Raw genomic sequence first — 22,727 nt, forward strand, 5'->3', positions numbered from 1 at the left:
TAATCACTCTCTCACCCCCACCCCCCAAACAGTGTTAATCACTCTCTCACCCCACCCCCAAACAGTGTTAATCACTCTCTCACCCCTCCCCCAAACAGTGTTAATCACTCTCTCACCCCCACCCCCAAACAGTGTTAATCACTCTCTCACCCCCACCCCCAAACAGTGTTAATCACTCTCTCACCCTCCCCCCAAACAGTGTTAATCACTCTCTCACCCCCACCCCCAAACAGTGTTAATCACTCTCTCACCCCCACCCCCAAACAGTGTTAATCACTCTCTCACCCTCACCCCCAAACAGTGTTAATCACTCTCTCACCCCCACCTCCCAAACAGTGTTAATCACTCTCTCACCCCCACCCCCAAACAGTGTTAATCACTCTCTCACCCCACCCCCAAACAGTGTTAATCACTCTCTCACCCCCACCCCCAAACAGTGTTAATCACTCTCTCACCCCCACCCCCAAACAGTGTTAATCACTCTCTCACCCTCCCCCCAAACAGTGTTAATCACTCTCTCACCCCCACCCCCAAACAGTGTTAATCACTCTCTCACCCCCACCCCCAAACAGTGTTAATCACTCTCTCACCCTCCCCCAAACAGTGTTAATCACTCTCTCACCCCCACCCCCAAACAGTGTTAATCACTCTCTCACCCTCCCCCCAAACAGTGTTAATCACTCTCTCACCCCACCCCCAAACAGTGTTAATCACTCTCTCACCCCCACCCCCAAACAGTGTTAATCACTCTCTCACCCTCCCCCCAAACAGTGTTAATCACTCTCTCACCCCCACCCCCAAACAGTGTTAATCACTCTCTCACCCCCACCCCCAAACAGTGTTAATCACTCTCTCACCCTCCACCCCAAACAGTGTTAATCACTCTCTCACCCCACCCCCAAACAGTGTTAATCACTCTCTCACCCCCACCCCCAAACAGTGTTAATCACTCTCTCACCCTCCCCCAAACAGTGTTAATCACTCTCTCACCCCACCCCCAAACAGTGTTAATCACTCTCTCACCCCACCCCCAAACAGTGTTAATCACTCTCTCACCCTCCTCCCAAACAGTGTTAATCACTCTCTCACCCCCACCCCCAAACAGTGTTAATCACTCTCTCACCCCCACCCCAAACAGTGTTAATCACTCTCTCACCCTCCTCCCAAACAGTGTTAATCACTCTCTCACCCCCACCCCCAAACAGTGTTAATCACTCTCTCACCCCTCCCCCAAACAGTGTTAATCACTCTCTCACCCTCACCCCCAAACAGTGTTAATCACTCTCTCACCCCCACCCCCAAACAGTGTTAATCACTCTCTCACCCCACCTCCCAAACAGTGTTAATCACTCTCTCACCCTCACCCCAAACAGTGTTAATCACTCTCTCACCCCCACCCCCAAACAGTGTTAATCACTCTCTCACCCCCACCCCCAAACAGTGTTAATCACTCTCTCACCCTCCTCCCAAACAGTGTTAATCACTCTCTCACCCTCACCCCCAAACAGTGTTAATCACTCTCTCACCCCACCCCCAAACAGTGTTAATCACTCTCTCACCCCACCCCCAAACAGTGTTAATCACTCTCTCACCCTCCTCCCAAACAGTGTTAATCACTCTCTCACCCTCCACCCCCAAACAGTGTTAATCACTCTCTCACCCCACCCCCAAACAGTGTTAATCACTCTCTCACCCCCACCCCCAAACAGTGTTAATCACTCTCTCACCCCTCCCCCAAACAGTGTTAATCACTCTCTCACCCCCACCCCCAAACAGTGTTAATCACTCTCTCACCCCCACCCCCAAACAGTGTTAATCACTCTCTCACCCTCCTCCCAAACAGTGTTAATCACTCTCTCACCCCACCCCCAAACAGTGTTAATCACTCTCTCACCCCACCCCCAAACAGTGTTAATCACTCTCTCACCCTCCTCCCCAAACAGTGTTAATCACTCTCTCACCCCACCCCCAAACAGTGTTAATCACTCTCTCACCCTCCTCCCCCAAACAGTGTTAATCACTCTCTCACCCTCCACCCCAAACAGTGTTAATCACTCTCTCACCCCCACCCCCAAACAGTGTTAATCACTCTCTCACCCTCCTCCCAAACAGTGTTAATCACTCTCTCACCCCACCCCCAAACAGTGTTAATCACTCTCTCACCCCCACCCCCAAACAGTGTTAATCACTCTCTCACCCCCACCCCCAAACAGTGTTAATCACTCTCTCACCCTCCTCCCAAACAGTGTTAATCACTCTCTCACCCTCACCCCCAAACAGTGTTAATCACTCTCTCACCCCTCCCCCAAACAGTGTTAATCACTCTCTCACCCCCACCCCCAAACAGTGTTAATCACTCTCTCACCCTCCCCCAAACAGTGTTAATCACTCTCTCACCCCACTCCCCAAACAGTGTTAATCACTCTCTCACCCTCCACCCCCAAACAGTGTTAATCACTCTCTCACCCCCACCCCCAAACAGTGTTAATCACTCTCTCACCCCAAGTTATCACTCTCCCCCCCCCAAACAGTGTTAATCACTCTCTCACCCCCACCCCCAAACAGTGTTAATCACTCTCTCACCCCACCCCCAAACAGTGTTAATCACTCTCTCACCCCTCCTCCCAAACAGTGTTAATCACTCTCTCACCCCCACCCCCAAACAGTGTTAATCACTCTCTCACCCCCACCCCCAAACAGTGTTAATCACTCTCTCACCCTCCTCCCAAACAGTGTTAATCACTCTCTCACCCCACCCCCAAACAGTGTTAATCACTCTCTCACCCCACCCCCAAACAGTGTTAATCACTCTCTCACCCTCCCCCAAACAGTGTTAATCACTCTCTCACCCCCACCCCCAAACAGTGTTAATCACTCTCTCACCCCCACCCCCAAACAGTGTTAATCACTCTCTCACCCTCACCCCCAAACAGTGTTAATCACTCTCTCACCCCACCCCCAAACAGTGTTAATCACTCTCTCACCCCACCCCCAAACAGTGTTAATCACTCTCTCACCCCTCCTCCCAAACAGTGTTAATCACTCTCTCACCCTCACCCCCAAACAGTGTTAATCACTCTCTCACCCCCACCCCCAAACAGTGTTAATCACTCTCTCACCCCCACCCCCAAACAGTGTTAATCACTCTCTCACCCTCCACCCCAAACAGTGTTAATCACTCTCTCACCCCACCCCCAAACAGTGTTAATCACTCTCTCACCCCCACCCCCAAACAGTGTTAATCACTCTCTCACCCCCACCCCCAAACAGTGTTAATCACTCTCTCACCCTCCTCCCCAAACAGTGTTAATCACTCTCTCACCCCACCCCCAAACAGTGTTAATCACTCTCTCACCCCCACCCCCAAACAGTGTTAATCACTCTCTCACCCTCACCCCAAACAGTGTTAATCACTCTCTCACCCCACCCCCAAACAGTGTTAATCACTCTCTCACCCCCACCCCCAAACAGTGTTAATCACTCTCTCACCCTCCTCCCCAAACAGTGTTAATCACTCTCTCACCCTCACCCCCAAACAGTGTTAATCACTCTCTCACCCCCACCCCCAAACAGTGTTAATCACTCTCTCACCCCCACCCCCAAACAGTGTTAATCACTCTCTCACCCCCACCCCCAAACAGTGTTAATCACTCTCTCACCCCACCCCCAAACAGTGTTAATCACTCTCTCACCCACCCCCAAACAGTGTTAATCACTCTCTCACCCCACCCCCAAACAGTGTTAATCACTCTCTCACCCCCACCCCCAAACAGTGTTAATCACTCTCTCACCCTCCTCCCAAACAGTGTTAATCACTCTCTCACCCCCACCCCCAAACAGTGTTAATCACTCTCTCACCCCACCCCCAAACAGTGTTAATCACTCTCTCACCCCCACCCCCAAACAGTGTTAATCACTCTCTCACCCCACCCCCAAACAGTGTTAATCACTCTCTCACCCCCACCCCAAACAGTGTTAATCACTCTCTCACCCTCCCCCAAACAGTGTTAATCACTCTCTCACCCCACCCCCAAACAGTGTTAATCACTCTCTCACCCCCACCCCCAAACAGTGTTAATCACTCTCTCACCCTCCTCCCAAACAGTGTTAATCACTCTCTCACCCCCACCCCCAAACAGTGTTAATCACTCTCTCACCCCCACCCCCAAACAGTGTTAATCACTCTCTCACCCCCCCCCCAAACAGTGTTAATCACTCTCTCACCCCACCCCCAAACAGTGTTAATCACTCTCTCACCCCCACCCCCAAACAGTGTTAATCACTCTCTCACCCTCCCCCAAACAGTGTTAATCACTCTCTCACCCCCACCCCCAAACAGTGTTAATCACTCTCTCACCCTCCCCCAAACAGTGTTAATCACTCTCTCACCCCCACCCCCAAACAGTGTTAATCACTCTCTCACCCCCACCCCCAAACAGTGTTAATCACTCTCTCACCCTCCTCCCAAACAGTGTTAATCACTCTCTCACCCCCACCCCCAAACAGTGTTAATCACTCTCTCACCCTCCCCCCAAACAGTGTTAATCACTCTCTCACCCCCCCCCAAACAGTGTTAATCACTCTCTCACCCCACCCCCAAACAGTGTTAATCACTCTCTCACCCCCCCCCCAAACAGTGTTAATCACTCTCTCACCCCCACCCCCAAACAGTGTTAATCACTCTCTCACCCCACCCCCAAACAGTGTTAATCACTCTCTCACCCCCACCCCAAACAGTGTTAATCACTCTCTCACCCCACCCCCAAACAGTGTTAATCACTCTCTCACCCCACCCCCAAACAGTGTTAATCACTCTCTCACCCTCACCCCCAAACAGTGTTAATCACTCTCTCACCCCCACCCCCAAACAGTGTTAATCACTCTCTCACCCTCCTCCCAAACAGTGTTAATCACTCTCTCACCCTCCACCCCCAAACAGTGTTAATCACTCTCTCACCCCCACCCCCAAACAGTGTTAATCACTCTCTCACCCTCCACCCCAAACAGTGTTAATCACTCTCTCACCCCACCCCCAAACAGTGTTAATCACTCTCTCACCCCCACCCCCAAACAGTGTTAATCACTCTCTCACCCTCACCCCCAAACAGTGTTAATCACTCTCTCACCCCACCCCCAAACAGTGTTAATCACTCTCTCACCCCCACCCCCAAACAGTGTTAATCACTCTCTCACCCCCACCCCCAAACAGTGTTAATCACTCTCTCACCCTCCTCCCAAACAGTGTTAATCACTCTCTCACCCCCACCCCCAAACAGTGTTAATCACTCTCTCACCCCCACCCCCAAACAGTGTTAATCACTCTCTCACCCTCCCCCCAAACAGTGTTAATCACTCTCTCACCCCCACCCCCAAACAGTGTTAATCACTCTCTCACCCCCACCCCCAAACAGTGTTAATCACTCTCTCACCCCCACCCCCAAACAGTGTTAATCACTCTCTCACCCTCCCCCCAAACAGTGTTAATCACTCTCTCACCCCACCCCCAAACAGTGTTAATCACTCTCTCACCCCCACCCCCAAACAGTGTTAATCACTCTCTCACCCTCCTCCCCAAACAGTGTTAATCACTCTCTCACCCTCACCCCCAAACAGTGTTAATCACTCTCTCACCCCCACCCCCAAACAGTGTTAATCACTCTCTCACCCCACCCCAAACAGTGTTAATCACTCTCTCACCCTCCCCCAAACAGTGTTAATCACTCTCTCACCCCTCACCCCCAAACAGTGTTAATCACTCTCTCACCCCCACCCCCAAACAGTGTTAATCACTCTCTCACCCCCACCCCCAAACAGTGTTAATCACTCTCTCACCCTCCCCCAAACAGTGTTAATCACTCTCTCACCCCACCCCCAAACAGTGTTAATCACTCTCTCACCCCCACCCCCAAACAGTGTTAATCACTCTCTCACCCCCACCCCCAAACAGTGTTAATCACTCTCTCACCCCACCCCCAAACAGTGTTAATCACTCTCTCACCCCCACCCCCAAACAGTGTTAATCACTCTCTCACCCTCCACCCCCAAACAGTGTTAATCACTCTCTCACCCTCCTCCCCAAACAGTGTTAATCACTCTCTCACCCTCACCCCCAAACAGTGTTAATCACTCTCTCACCCCCACCCCAAACAGTGTTAATCACTCTCTCACCCCACCCCCAAACAGTGTTAATCACTCTCTCACCCTCCACCCCCAAACAGTGTTAATCACTCTCCTCAAGGTCACTCTCTCCCCCCAAACAGTGTTAATCACTCTCTCACCCCCACCCCCAAACAGTGTTAATCACTCTCTCACCCTCCACCCCCAAACAGTGTTAATCACTCTCTCACCCCCACCCCCAAACAGTGTTAATCACTCTCTCAACCCCCACCCCCAAACAGTGTTAATCACTCTCTCACCCCCACCCCCAAACAGTGTTAATCACTCTCTCACCCTCCACCCCCAAACAGTGTTAATCACTCTCTCACCCCCCCACAGGGTATCCTCTCCCCCCCAAACAGTGTTAATCACTCTCTCACCCCCACCCCCAAACAGTGTTAATCACTCTCTCACCCCTCCCCCCAAACAGTGTTAATCACTCTCTCACCCTCACCCCCAAACAGTGTTAATCACTCTCTCACCCCCACCCCCAAACAGTGTTAATCACTCTCTCACCCCCACCCCCAAACAGTGTTAATCACTCTCTCACCCCCACCCCCAAACAGTGTTAATCACTCTCTCACCCCCACCCCCAAACAGTGTTAATCACTCTCTCACCCCACCCCCAAACAGTGTTAATCACTCTCTCACCCCCACCCCCAAACAGTGTTAATCACTCTCTCACCCCACCCCCAAACAGTGTTAATCACTCTCTCACCCCCACCCCCAAACAGTGTTAATCACTCTCTCACCCCCACCCCCAAACAGTGTTAATCACTCTCTCACCCCACCCCCAAACAGTGTTAATCACTCTCTCACCCCCACCCCCAAACAGTGTTAATCACTCTCTCACCCCCACCCCAAACAGTGTTAATCACTCTCTCACCCCACCCCCAAACAGTGTTAATCACTCTCTCACCCCCACCCCCAAACAGTGTTAATCACTCTCTCACCCTCCACCCCCAAACAGTGTTAATCACTCTCTCACCCCCACCCCCAAACAGTGTTAATCACTCTCTCACCCCCACCCCAAACAGTGTTAATCACTCTCTCACCCCCACCCCCAAACAGTGTTAATCACTCTCTCACCCCCACCCCAAACAGTGTTAATCACTCTCTCACCCCCACCCCCAAACAGTGTTAATCACTCTCTCACCCCACCCCCAAACAGTGTTAATCACTCTCTCACCCCACCCCCAAACAGTGTTAATCACTCTCTCACCCCCACCCCCAAACAGTGTTAATCACTCTCTCACCCCTCACCCCCAAACAGTGTTAATCACTCTCTCACCCCACCCCCAAACAGTGTTAATCACTCTCTCACCCCCACCCCCAAACAGTGTTAATCACTCTCTCACCCCACCCCCAAACAGTGTTAATCACTCTCTCACCCTCACCCCCAAACAGTGTTAATCACTCTCTCACCCCACCCCCAAACAGTGTTAATCACTCTCTCACCCCCACCCCCAAACAGTGTTAATCACTCTCTCACCCCCACCCCCAAACAGTGTTAATCACTCTCTCACCCCACCCCAAACAGTGTTAATCACTCTCTCACCCCCACCCCCAAACAGTGTTAATCACTCTCTCACCCCCACCCCCAAACAGTGTTAATCACTCTCTCACCCCACCCCCAAACAGTGTTAATCACTCTCTCACCCCCACCCCCAAACAGTGTTAATCACTCTCTCACCCCCACCCCAAACAGTGTTAATCACTCTCTCACCCCCACCCCCAAACAGTGTTAATCACTCTCTCACCCCCACCCCCAAACAGTGTTAATCACTCTCTCACCCTCCACCCCCAAACAGTGTTAATCACTCTCTCACCCCCACCCCAAACAGTGTTAATCACTCTCTCACCCCCACCCCCAAACAGTGTTAATCACTCTCTCACCCCCACCCCCAAACAGTGTTAATCACTCTCTCACCCCACCCCCAAACAGTGTTAATCACTCTCTCACCCCACCCCCAAACAGTGTTAATCACTCTCTCACCCCCACCCCCAAACAGTGTTAATCACTCTCTCACCCCACCCCCAAACAGTGTTAATCACTCTCTCACCCCCACCCCCAAACAGTGTTAATCACTCTCTCACCCCACCCCCAAACAGTGTTAATCACTCTCTCACCCCCACCCCCAAACAGTGTTAATCACTCTCTCACCCCACCCCCAAACAGTGTTAATCACTCTCTCACCCCCACCCCCAAACAGTGTTAATCACTCTCTCACCCCCACCCCCAAACAGTGTTAATCACTCTCTCACCCCTCACCCCCAAACAGTGTTAATCACTCTCTCACCCCACCCCCAAACAGTGTTAATCACTCTCTCACCCCACCCCCAAACAGTGTTAATCACTCTCTCACCCCCACCCCCAAACAGTGTTAATCACTCTCTCACCCCCACCCCCAAACAGTGTTAATCACTCTCTCACCCTCCCCCAAACAGTGTTAATCACTCTCTCACCACCCCCAAACAGTGTTAATCACTCTCTCACCCCACCCCCAAACAGTGTTAATCACTCTCTCACCCCCACCCCCAAACAGTGTTAATCACTCTCTCACCCCCACCCCCAAACAGTGTTAATCACTCTCTCACCCCCACCCCCAAACAGTGTTAATCACTCTCTCACCCCACCCCCAAACAGTGTTAATCACTCTCTCACCCTCCACCCCAAACAGTGTTAATCACTCTCTCACCCCACCCCCAAACAGTGTTAATCACTCTCTCACCCCACCCCCAAACAGTGTTAATCACTCTCTCACCCCCACCCCCAAACAGTGTTAATCACTCTCTCACCCTCCCCAAACAGTGTTAATCACTCTCTCAACTCACCCCACCCCCAAACAGTGTTAATCACTCTCTCACCCCCACCCCCAAACAGTGTTAATCACTCTCTCACCCCCACCCCAAACAGTGTTAATCACTCTCTCACCCCCACCCCCAAACAGTGTTAATCACTCTCTCACCCTCCTCCCAAACAGTGTTAATCACTCTCTCACCCCCACCCCCAAACAGTGTTAATCACTCTCTCACCCCCACCCCCAAACAGTGTTAATCACTCTCTCACCCCCACCCCCAAACAGTGTTAATCACTCTCTCACCCCACCCCCAAACAGTGTTAATCACTCTCTCACCCCCACCCCCAAACAGTGTTAATCACTCTCTCACCCCCACCCCCAAACAGTGTTAATCACTCTCTCACCCTCCTCCCAAACAGTGTTAATCACTCTCTCACCCCCACCCCCAAACAGTGTTAATCACTCTCTCACCCCCACCCCCAAACAGTGTTAATCACTCTCTCACCCCCACCCCCAAACAGTGTTAATCACTCTCTCACCCCCACCCCCAAACAGTGTTAATCACTCTCTCACCCCACCCCCAAACAGTGTTAATCACTCTCTCACCCCCACCCCCAAACAGTGTTAATCACTCTCTCACCCCACCCCCAAACAGTGTTAATCACTCTCTCACCCCACCCCCAAACAGTGTTAATCACTCTCTCACCCCCACCCCCAAACAGTGTTAATCACTCTCTCACCCCCACCCCCAAACAGTGTTAATCACTCTCTCACCCCCACCCCCAAACAGTGTTAATCACTCTCTCACCCCACCCCCAAACAGTGTTAATCACTCTCTCACCCCACCCCCAAACAGTGTTAATCACTCTCTCACCCCCACCCCCAAACAGTGTTAATCACTCTCTCACCCTCACCCCCAAACAGTGTTAATCACTCTCTCACCCCACCCCCAAACAGTGTTAATCACTCTCTCACCCCCACCCCCAAACAGTGTTAATCACTCTCTCAACCCTCCACCCCCAAACAGTGTTAATCACTCTCTCACCCCCACCCCCAAACAGTGTTAATCACTCTCTCACCCCACCCCCAAACAGTGTTAATCACTCTCTCACCCCACAAGGTAACCTCTCACCCCCCAAACAGTGTTAATCACTCTCTCACCCCACCCCCAAACAGTGTTAATCACTCTCTCACCCCCACCCCCAAACAGTGTTAATCACTCTCTCACCCCACCCCCAAACAGTGTTAATCACTCTCTCACCCCCACCCCCAAACAGTGTTAATCACTCTCTCACCCCCACCCCCAAACAGTGTTAATCACTCTCTCACCCTCCTCCCCAAACAGTGTTAATCACTCTCTCACCCCACCCCCAAACAGTGTTAATCACTCTCTCACCCCCACCCCCAAACAGTGTTAATCACTCTCTCACCCCACCCCCAAACAGTGTTAATCACTCTCTCACCCCACCCCCAAACAGTGTTAATCACTCTCTCACCCCCACCCCCAAACAGTGTTAATCACTCTCTCACCCCACCCCAAACAGTGTTAATCACTCTCTCACCCCACCCCCAAACAGTGTTAATCACTCTCTCACCCCCACCCCCAAACAGTGTTAATCACTCTCTCACCCCCACCCCCAAACAGTGTTAATCACTCTCTCACCCCCACCCCCAAACAGTGTTAATCACTCTCTCACCCCCACCCCCAAACAGTGTTAATCACTCTCTCACCCCACCCCCAAACAGTGTTAATCACTCTCTCACCCCACCCCCAAACAGTGTTAATCACTCTCTCACCCCACCCCCAAACAGTGTTAATCACTCTCTCACCCCCACCCCAAACAGTGTTAATCACTCTCTCACCCCCACCCCCAAACAGTGTTAATCACTCTCTCACCCCACCCCCAAACAGTGTTAATCACTCTCTCACCCCCACCCCAAACAGTGTTAATCACTCTCTCACCCCACCCCCAAACAGTGTTAATCACTCTCTCACCCCACCCCAAACAGTGTTAATCACTCTCTCACCCCACCCCAAACAGTGTTAATCACTCTCTCACCCCCACCCCCAAACAGTGTTAATCACTCTCTCACCCCCACCCCCAAACAGTGTTAATCACTCTCTCACCCCACCCCCAAACAGTGTTAATCACTCTCTCACCCCCACCCCCAAACAGTGTTAATCACTCTCTCACCCCACCCCCAAACAGTGTTAATCACTCTCTCACCCCCACCCCCAAACAGTGTTAATCACTCTCTCACCCCCACCCAAACAGTGTTAATCACTCTCTCACCCCCACCCCCAAACAGTGTTAATCACTCTCTCACCCTCCCCCCAAACAGTGTTAATCACTCTCTCACCCCCACCCCCAAACAGTGTTAATCACTCTCTCACCCTCCACCCCCAAACAGTGTTAATCACTCTCTCACCCCCACCCCCAAACAGTGTTAATCACTCTCTCACCCCCACCCCCAAACAGTGTTAATCACTCTCTCACCCCCACCCCCAAACAGTGTTAATCACTCTCTCACCCCACCCCCAAACAGTGTTAATCACTCTCTCACCCCCACCCCCAAACAGTGTTAATCACTCTCTCACCCCCACCCCCAAACAGTGTTAATCACTCTCTCACCCCCACCCCCAAACAGTGTTAATCACTCTCTCACCCCCACCCCCAAACAGTGTTAATCACTCTCTCACCCCCACCCCCAAACAGTGTTAATCACTCTCTCACCCCACCCCCAAACAGTGTTAATCACTCTCTCACCCCCACCCCCAAACAGTGTTAATCACTCTCTCACCCCCCCCCAAACAGTGTTAATCACTCTCTCACCCCACCCCCAAACAGTGTTAATCACTCTCTCACCCCCACCCCCAAACAGTGTTAATCACTCTCTCACCCCCACCCCCAAACAGTGTTAATCACTCTCTCACCCTCCTCCCCAAACAGTGTTAATCACTCTCTCACCCCCACCCCCAAACAGTGTTAATCACTCTCTCACCCTCCTCCCAAACAGTGTTAATCACTCTCTCACCCCCACCCCCAAACAGTGTTAATCACTCTCTCACCCTCTCCCCCAAACAGTGTTAATCACTCTCTCACCCCCACCCCCAAACAGTGTTAATCACTCTCTCACCCCTCCCCCAAACAGTGTTAATCACTCTCTCACCCCCACCCCCAAACAGTGTTAATCACTCTCTCACCCCTCCCCCAAACAGTGTTAATCACTCTCTCACCCACCCCCAAACAGTGTTAATCACTCTCTCACCCCCACCCCCAAACAGTGTTAATCACTCTCTCACCCCCACCCCCAAACAGTGTTAATCACTCTCTCACCCTCACCCCAAACAGTGTTAATCACTCTCTCACCCCACCCCCAAACAGTGTTAATCACTCTCTCACCCCACCCCCAAACAGTGTTAATCACTCTCTCACCCCCACCCCCAAACAGTGTTAATCACTCTCTCACCCCACCCCCAAACAGTGTTAATCACTCTCTCACCCTCCCCCAAACAGTGTTAATCACTCTCTCACCCCCACCCCCAAACAGTGTTAATCACTCTCTCACCCCACCCCCAAACAGTGTTAATCACTCTCTCACCCTCACCCCCAAACAGTGTTAATCACTCTCTCACCCCACCCCCAAACAGTGTTAATCACTCTCTCACCCTCCCCCCAAACAGTGTTAATCACTCTCTCACCCCCACCCCAAACAGTGTTAATCACTCTCTCACCCCCACCCCCAAACAGTGTTAATCACTCTCTCACCCCCACCCCCAAACAGTGTTAATCACTCTCTCACCCCCACCCCCAAACAGTGTTAATCACTCTCTCACCCCACCCCCAAACAGTGTTAATCACTCTCTCACCCCCACCCCCAAACAGTGTTAATCACTCTCTCACCCCACCCCCAAACAGTGTTAATCACTCTCTCACCCTCCTCCCAAACAGTGTTAATCACTCTCTCACCCCCACCCCCAAACAGTGTTAATCACTCTCTCACCCCCACCCCCAAACAGTGTTAATCACTCTCTCACCCCACCCCCAAACAGTGTTAATCACTCTCTCACCCCCACCCCCAAACAGTGTTAATCACTCTCTCACCCTCCTCCCAAACAGTGTTAATCACTCTCTCACCCCCACCCCCAAACAGTGTTAATCACTCTCTCACCCCCACCCCCAAACAGTGTTAATCACTCTCTCACCCCCACCCCCAAACAGTGTTAATCACTCTCTCACCCCCACCCCCAAACAGTGTTAATCACTCTCTCACCCTCCTCCCCAAACAGTGTTAATCACTCTCTCACCCCACCCCCAAACAGTGTTAATCACTCTCTCACCCCCTCCCCCAAACAGTGTTAATCACTCTCTCACCCTCCACCCCCAAACAGTGTTAATCACTCTCTCACCCCCACCCCAAACAGTGTTAATCACTCTCTCACCCCACCCCCAAACAGTGTTAATCACTCTCTCACCCCCACCCCCAAACAGTGTTAATCACTCTCTCACCCCACCCCCAAACAGTGTTAATCACTCTCTCACCCCCACCCCCAAACAGTGTTAATCACTCTCTCACCCCACCCCCAAACAGTGTTAATCACTCTCTCACCCTCCCCCAAACAGTGTTAATCACTCTCTCACCCCCACCCCCAAACAGTGTTAATCACTCTCTCACCCCCACCCCCAAACAGTGTTAATCACTCTCTCACCCCCACCCCCAAACAGTGTTAATCACTCTCTCACCCTCCACCCCCAAACAGTGTTAATCACTCTCTCACCCTCCCCCAAACAGTGTTAATCACTCTCTCACCCCACCCCCAAACAGTGTTAATCACTCTCTCACCCCACCCCCAAACAGTGTTAATCACTCTCTCACCCCCACCCCAAACAGTGTTAATCACTCTCTCACCCTCCCCCCAAACAGTGTTAATCACTCTCTCACCCCCACCCCCAAACAGTGTTAATCACTCTCTCACCCCCACCCCCAAACAGTGTTAATCACTCTCTCACCCCACCCCCAAACAGTGTTAATCACTCTCTCACCCCCACCCCCAAACAGTGTTAATCACTCTCTCACCCCCACCCCCAAACAGTGTTAATCACTCTCTCACCCCCACCCCCAAACAGTGTTAATCACTCTCTCACCCCACCCCCAAACAGTGTTAATCACTCTCTCACCCCCACCCCCAAACAGTGTTAATCACTCTCTCACCCCCACCCCCAAACAGTGTTAATCACTCTCTCACCCTCACCCCAAACAGTGTTAATCACTCTCTCACCCCCACCCCCAAACAGTGTTAATCACTCTCTCACCCCACCCCCAAACAGTGTTAATCACTCTCTCACCCCCACCCCAAACAGTGTTAATCACTCTCTCACCCTCCACCCCCAAACAGTGTTAATCACTCTCTCACCCCCACCCCCAAACAGTGTTAATCACTCTCTCACCCCACCCCCAAACAGTGTTAATCACTCTCTCACCCCCACCCCCAAACAGTGTTAATCACTCTCTCACCCCTCCACCCCAAACAGTGTTAATCACTCTCTCACCCCCACCCCAAACAGTGTTAATCACTCTCTCACCCCACCCCCAAACAGTGTTAATCACTCTCTCACCCCCACCCCCAAACAGTGTTAATCACTCTCTCACCCCAACCCCCAAACAGTGTTAATCACTCTCTCACCCCCACCCCCAAACAGTGTTAATCACTCTCTCACCCCACCCCCAAACAGTGTTAATCACTCTCTCCCCAACAGTGTAATCACTCTCTCACCCCCCCCAAACAGTGTTAATCACTCTCTCACCCTCCCCCCAAACAGTGTTAATCACTCTCTCACCCACCCCCAAACAGTGTTAATCACTCTCTCACCCTCCACCCCCAAACAGTGTTAATCACTCTCTCACCCCCACCCCCAAACAGTGTTAATCACTCTCTCACCCCCACCCCCAAACAGTGTTAATCACTCTCTCACCCCCACCCCCAAACAGTGTTAATCACTCTCTCACCCCCACCCCCAAACAGTGTTAATCACTCTCTCACCCCACCCCCAAACAGTGTTAATCACTCTCTCACCCCACCCCCAAACAGTGTTAATCACTCTCTCACCCTCCACCCCAAACAGTGTTAATCACTCTCTCACCCCACCCCCAAACAGTGTTAATCACTCTCTCACCCCCACCCCCAAACAGTGTTAATCACTCTCTCACCCCACCCCCAAACAGTGTTAATCACTCTCTCACCCCCACCCCCAAACAGTGTTAATCACTCTCTCACCCCCACCCCCAAACAGTGTTAATCACTCTCTCACCCCCACCCCCAAACAGTGTTAATCACTCTCTCACCCTCCTCCCCAAACAGTGTTAATCACTCTCTCACCCCCACCCCCAAACAGTGTTAATCACTCTCTCACCCCTCCCCCCAAACAGTGTTAATCACTCTCTCACCCCCACCCCCAAACAGTGTTAATCACTCTCTCACCCCACCCCCAAACAGTGTTAATCACTCTCACCCCTCCCCCAAACAGTGTTAATCACTCTCTCACCCTCCTCCCAAACAGTGTTAATCACTCTCTCACCCCCCCCCCAAACAGTGTTAATCACTCTCTCACCCCCACCCCAAACAGTGTTAATCACTCTCTCACCCCCACCCCCAAACAGTGTTAATCACTCTCTCACCCTCCCCCCAAACAGTGTTAATCACTCTCTCACCCCTCCTCCCAAACAGTGTTAATCACTCTCTCACCCCCACCCCCAAACAGTGTTAATCACTCTCTCACCCCCACCCCCAAACAGTGTTAATCACTCTCTCACCCTCCCCCCAAACAGTGTTAATCACTCTCTCACCCTCCCCCCAAACAGTGTTAATCACTCTCTCACCCTCCCCCAAACAGTGTTAATCACTCTCTCACCCTCCTCCCCAAACAGTGTTAATCACTCTCTCACCCCACCCCCAAACAGTGTTAATCACTCTCTCACCCCTCCCCCAAACAGTGTTAATCACTCTCTCACCCCACCCCCAAACAGTGTTAATCACTCTCTCACCCCCACCCCCAAACAGTGTTAATCACTCTCTCACCCCACCCCCAAACAGTGTTAATCACTCTCTCACCCTCCCCCCAAACAGTGTTAATCACTCTCTCACCCTCCCCCCAAACAGTGTTAATCACTCTCTCACCCCCACCCCCAAACAGTGTTAATCACTCTCTCACCCCACCCCCAAACAGTGTTAATCACTCTCTCACCCCTCCCCCCAAACAGTGTTAATCACTCTCTCACCCTCCTCCCAAACAGTGTTAATCACTCTCTCACCCCACCCCCAAACAGTGTTAATCACTCTCTCACCCCCACCCCCAAACAGTGTTAATCACTCTCTCACCCTCCTCCCAAACAGTGTTAATCACTCTCTCACCCCCACCCCCAAACAGTGTTAATCACTCTCTCACCCTCCCCCCAAACAGTGTTAATCACTCTCTCACCCTCCTCCCAAACAGTGTTAATCACTCTCTCACCCCCACCCCAAACAGTGTTAATCACTCTCTCACCCCCACCCCCAAACAGTGTTAATCACTCTCTCACCCTCCACCCCAAACAGTGTTAATCACTCTCTCACCCCCACCCCCAAACAGTGTTAATCACTCTCTCACCCTCCCCCCAAACAGTGTTAATCACTCTCTCACCCTCCACCCCAAACAGTGTTAATCACTCTCTCACCCCACCCCCAAACAGTGTTAATCACTCTCTCACCCCACCCCCAAACAGTGTTAATCACTCTCTCACCCTCCCCCCAAACAGTGTTAATCACTCTCTCACCCCACCCCCAAACAGTGTTAATCACTCTCTCACCCCCACCCCCAAACAGTGTTAATCACTCTCTCACCCTCCTCCCAAACAGTGTTAATCACTCTCTCACCCCCACCCCCAAACAGTGTTAATCACTCTCTCACCCCCACCCCCAAACAGTGTTAATCACTCTCTCACCCCACCCCCAAACAGTGTTAATCACTCTCTCACCCCCACCCCCAAACAGTGTTAATCACTCTCTCACCCTCCCCCAAAACAGTGTTAATCACTCTCTCACCCTCCCCCCAAACAGTGTTAATCACTCTCTCACCCCACCCCCAAACAGTGTTAATCACTCTCTCACCCCCACCCCCAAACAGTGTTAATCACTCTCTCACCCCTCCCCCAAACAGTGTTAATCACTCTCTCACCCTCCTCCCAAACAGTGTTAATCACTCTCTCACCCTCCCCCAAACAGTGTTAATCACTCTCTCACCCCACCCCCAAACAGTGTTAATCACTCTCTCACCCCTCCCCCAAACAGTGTTAATCACTCTCTCACCCCCACCCCCAAACAGTGTTAATCACTCTCTCACCCCCACCCCCAAACAGTGTTAATCACTCTCTCACCCCACCCCCAAACAGTGTTAATCACTCTCTCACCCCCACCCCAAACAGTGTTAATCACTCTCTCACCCCCACCCCCAAACAGTGTTAATCACTCTCTCACCCTCCTCCCAAACAGTGTTAATCACTCTCTCACCCTCCCCCCAAACAGTGTTAATCACTCTCTCACCCCCAACCCCCAAACAGTGTTAATCACTCTCTCACCCCCACCCCCAAACAGTGTTAATCACTCTCTCACCCTCCCCCAAACAGTGTTAATCACTCTCTCACCCTCCTCCCCAAACAGTGTTAATCACTCTCTCACCCTCCACCCCCAAACAGTGTTAATCACTCTCTCACCCTCCCCCCAAACAGTGTTAATCACTCTCTCACCCTCCCCCCAAACAGTGTTAATCACTCTCTCACCCCCACCCCCAAACAGTGTTAATCACTCTCTCACCCCCACCCCCAAACAGTGTTAATCACTCTCTCACCCCCACCCCAAACAGTGTTAATCACTCTCTCACCCCCACCCCCAAACAGTGTTAATCACTCTCTCACCCCACCCCCAAACAGTGTTAATCACTCTCTCACCCCACCCCCAAACAGTGTTAATCACTCTCTCACCCACCCCCAAACAGTGTTAATCACTCTCTCACCCCACCCCCAAACAGTGTTAATCACTCTCTCACCCCCACCCCCAAACAGTGTTAATCACTCTCTCACCCCACCCCCAAACAGTGTTAATCACTCTCTCACCCTCCACCCAAACAGTGTTAATCACTCTCTCACCCCCACCCCAAACAGTGTTAATCACTCTCTCACCCCACCCCCAAACAGTGTTAATCACTCTCTCACCCCCCCCCAAACAGTGTTAATCACTCTCTCACCCCACCCCCCAAACAGTGTTAATCACTCTCTCACCCCCACCCCCAAACAGTGTTAATCACTCTCTCACCCTCCCCCCAAACAGTGTTAATCACTCTCTCACCCTCCTCCCAAACAGTGTTAATCACTCTCTCACCCCACCCCCAAACAGTGTTAATCACTCTCTCACCCCACCCCAAACAGTGTTAATCACTCTCTCACCCTCCTCCCAAACAGTGTTAATCACTCTCTCACCCCCACCCCCAAACAGTGTTAATCACTCTCTCACCCCCACCCCCAAACAGTGTTAATCACTCTCTCACCCCCACCCCCAAACAGTGTTAATCACTCTCTCACCCCACCCCCAAACAGTGTTAATCACTCTCTCACCCCCACCCCCAAACAGTGTTAATCACTCTCTCACCCTCACCCCCAAACAGTGTTAATCACTCTCTCACCCCCACCCCCAAACAGTGTTAATCACTCTCTCACCCCCACCCCAAACAGTGTTAATCACTCTCTCACCCCCACCCCCAAACAGTGTTAATCACTCTCTCACCCCCACCCCCAAACAGTGTTAATCACTCTCTCACCCTCCTCCCAAACAGTGTTAATCACTCTCTCACCCCCACCCCCAAACAGTGTTAATCACTCTCTCACCCCCAACCCCAAACAGTGTTAATCACTCTCTCACCCTCCCCCCAACAGTGTTAATCACTCTCTCACCCTCCCCCAAACAGTGTTAATCACTCTCTCACCCCCACCCCCCAAACAGTGTTAATCACTCTCTCTCTCTCACCCCCACCCCCAAACAGTGTTAATCACTCTCTCACCCCCACCCCCCAAACAGTGTTAATCACTCTCTCACCCCCACCCCCAAACAGTGTTAATCACACTCTCACCCCCACCCCCAAACAGTGTTAATCACTCTCTCACCCCCACCCCCAAACAGTGTTAATCACTCTCTCACCCCCACCCCCAAACAGTGTTAATCACTCTCTCACCCTCCCCCCAAACACTGTTAATCACTCTCTCACTCCCACCCCCAAACAGTGTTAATCACTCTCTCACCCTCCCCCCCAAACACTGTTAATCACTCTCTCACCCTCCCCCCAAACACTGTTAATCACTCTCTCACCCTCCTCCCAAACACTGTTAATCACTCTCTCACCCTCCCCCCAAACACTGTTAATCACTCTCTCACTCCCACCCCCAAACAGTGTTAATCACTCTCTCACCCTCTCCCCCCAAACACTGTTAATCACTCTCTCACCCTCTCCTCCCAAACAGTGTTAATCACTCTCTCACCCTCCTCCCAAACAGTGTTAATCACTCTCTCACCCCCACCCCCAAACAGTGTTAATCACTCTCTCACCCCCACCCCCAAACAGTGTTAATCACTCTCTCACCCTCCTCCCAAACAGTGTTAATCACTCTCTCACCCCCACCCCCAAACAGTGTTAATCACTCTCTCTCCCTCCCCCCAAACAGTGTTAATCACTCTCTCACCCCCACCCCCTGTGTCATCACACTCTAACTGTCTCAAATTCTCTCACAGTTACAGGGACAAAAGCCACTCAGGAATTGGTGATGATCAGAGGGCAGGAAGATCTCGAAAGGTTGTGGGATCAGGTTGTCAATCGACGCCTCACTCTGTGGTGCAAGGTATGAATGCGGTGCTCAGCTCACATGCGTTTTCAGGCAGCCAACATCTCACCCAGGCTGTGTGACATGCACCTCAGAGAGACTGCATACACACACTCACACTGATACACACGCTGCATCCAAACGCTGCATATACACACACACACTGCATTACACATACTCACACTGCATTACACATACTCACACTGCATTACACAGGCTCACACTGCAGTAAACAGGCTCACACTGCATTACACAGGCTCACACACTGCAGTACACACACACACACACTGCATTACACAGGCTCGCACACTGCAGTACACACACACACACACTGCATTACACAGGCTCGCACACTGCAGTACACACACACACACACACTGCAGTGCACAGGCTCACACTGCATTACAGACTCTCACACTGCAGTACACACTCTCACACTCCAGTCCACACTCTCACACTGCATTGCAGGCTCTCACACTGCAGTACACACACTCACACTGCAGTACACACTCTCACACTGCATTACAGGCTCTCACACTGCAGTACACACACTCACACTGCAGTACACACTCTCACACTGCAGTACACACACTCACACTGCAGTACACACTCTCACACTCCAGTCCACACTCTCACACTGCATTACAGGCTCTCACACTGCAGTACACACACTCACACTGCAGTACACACTCTCACACTGCAGTACACACTCTCACACTGCAGTACACACACTCACACTGCAGTACACACACTCACACTCCAGTACACACTCTCACACTCCAGTACACACTCTCACACTCCAGTACAGGCTCTCTCACTGCAGTACACACACTCACACTGCAGTACAGATGCTCACACTGCATTCACACTCACACTGCAGTACACACACTCACACTGCAGTACACATTCTCTCACTGCATTCATACTCTCACTGCATTCACACTCACACTGCAGTACACACACTCACACTGCAGTACACACACTTACACTGCAGTACACATTCTCTCACTGCATTCACACTCACACTGCAGTACACTTTCTCTCACTGCATTCATACTCTCACTGCATTCACACTCACACTGCAGTACACATTCTCTCACTGCATTCACACTCACACTGCAGTACACACTCTCACACTGCAGTACACACTCTCACACTGCAGTACACACACTCACACTGCAGTACACATTCTCTCACTGCATTCACACTCTCACACTGCAGTACACACACTCACACTGCAGTACACACACTTACACTGCAGTACACATTCTCTCACTGCATTCACACTCACACTGCAGTACACACACTCACACTGCAGTACACACACTCACACTGCAGTACACTTTCTCTCACTGCATTCATACTCTCACTGCATTCACACTCTCACACTGCAGTACACACTCTCACACTGCAGTACACACACTCACACTGCAGTACACACACTCACACTGCAGTACACACTCTCACACTGCAGTACACATTCTCTCACTGCATTCTCACTCACACTACAGTACACACTCTCACACTGCAGTACACATTCTCTCACTGCATTCACACTCACACTACAGTACACACTCTCACACTGCAGTACACATTCTCTCACTGCATTCACACTCACACTGCAGTACACACTCTCACACTGCAGTACACATTCTCTCACTGCATTCACACTCACACTGCAGTACACACACTCACACTGCAGTACACATTCTCTCACTGCATTCACACTCACACTGCAGTACACACTCTCACACTGCAGTACACATTCTCTCACTGCATTCACACTCACACTACAGTACACACTCTCACACTGCAGTACACATTCTCTCACTGCATTCACACTCACACTGCAGTACACACTCTCACACTGCAGTACACACTCTCACACTGCAGTACACATTCTCTCACTGCATTCACACTCACACTGCAGTACACACACTCACACTGCAGTACACATTCTCTCACTGCATTCACACTCACACTGCAGTACACACTCTCACACTGCAGTACACATTCTCTCACTGCATTCACACTCACACTGCAGTACACACACTCACACTGCAGTACACATTCTCTCACTGCATTCACACTCACACTGCAGTACACATTCTCTCACTGCATTCATCCTCTCACTGCATTCACACTCTCACACTGCAGTACACACTCACACTGCAGTACACACTCACACTGCAGTACACATTCTCTCACTGCATTCATACTCTCACTGCATTCACACTCACACTACAGTACACACACTCACACTGCAGTACACACACTCACACCTCAGTGCACACGCTCACACTGCATATGCACATTCACTACTGTACGCAGACTCGCACTGCTGTACGCACACACACACATAAACACACACAGTTGTTAAAGACAGGTGATAGAGATCACTCCCCGCTCCCTCCCCTACCTTTTTCGCCTGAGATGAGAGTGACTGCCCTTGACATGAAGGCAACATTTGACCGAGTATGGCATCAAGGATCCCTAGCAAAACTGAAGTCAATGGGAATCAAGGGGAAAACTCTCTGCTGGTTGAAGTCATACCTAGCGCAAAGGAAGATGGTTGTGGTTGTTGGAGGTCAATCATCTGAGCTCCAGGATATCACTGCAGGAGATCCTCAGGGTAGTGTCCTAGGCCCATCCATCTTCAGCTGCTTCATCAATGACCTTCCTTCAGTCATAAGGTCAGAAGTGGGGATGTTCGCTGATGATTGCACAATGTTCAGCACCATTCGTGACTCCTCAGATACTGAAGCAGTCCGTGTTGAAATGCAGCAAGACTTGGACAATATCTAGGTTTGGGCTGAAAAGTGGCAAGTAACATTCACGCCACACAAGTGCCAGGCAATGACCATCTCC

General features: G+C 51.3%; 1 protein-coding gene across 1 annotated transcript in view; it reads left to right on the forward strand.

Annotated features, from left to right (window-relative positions):
- Window positions 1–22,727, forward strand: part of LOC137347527 (neutrophil cytosol factor 2-like) — a 165,672-nt gene that overhangs the window by 139,261 nt on the left and 3,684 nt on the right. The window contains exon 11 of the mRNA XM_068011981.1: window positions 19,777–19,877. Coding sequence (XP_067868082.1) covers window positions 19,777–19,877 — 101 coding nt within the window. The remainder of the gene's footprint in view (window positions 1–19,776; window positions 19,878–22,727) is intronic.

The sequence above is a fragment of the Heterodontus francisci genome, chromosome 32 (genome assembly GCF_036365525.1).
Source record: "Heterodontus francisci isolate sHetFra1 chromosome 32, sHetFra1.hap1, whole genome shotgun sequence".
Taxonomy (NCBI): domain Eukaryota; kingdom Metazoa; phylum Chordata; class Chondrichthyes; order Heterodontiformes; family Heterodontidae; genus Heterodontus; species Heterodontus francisci.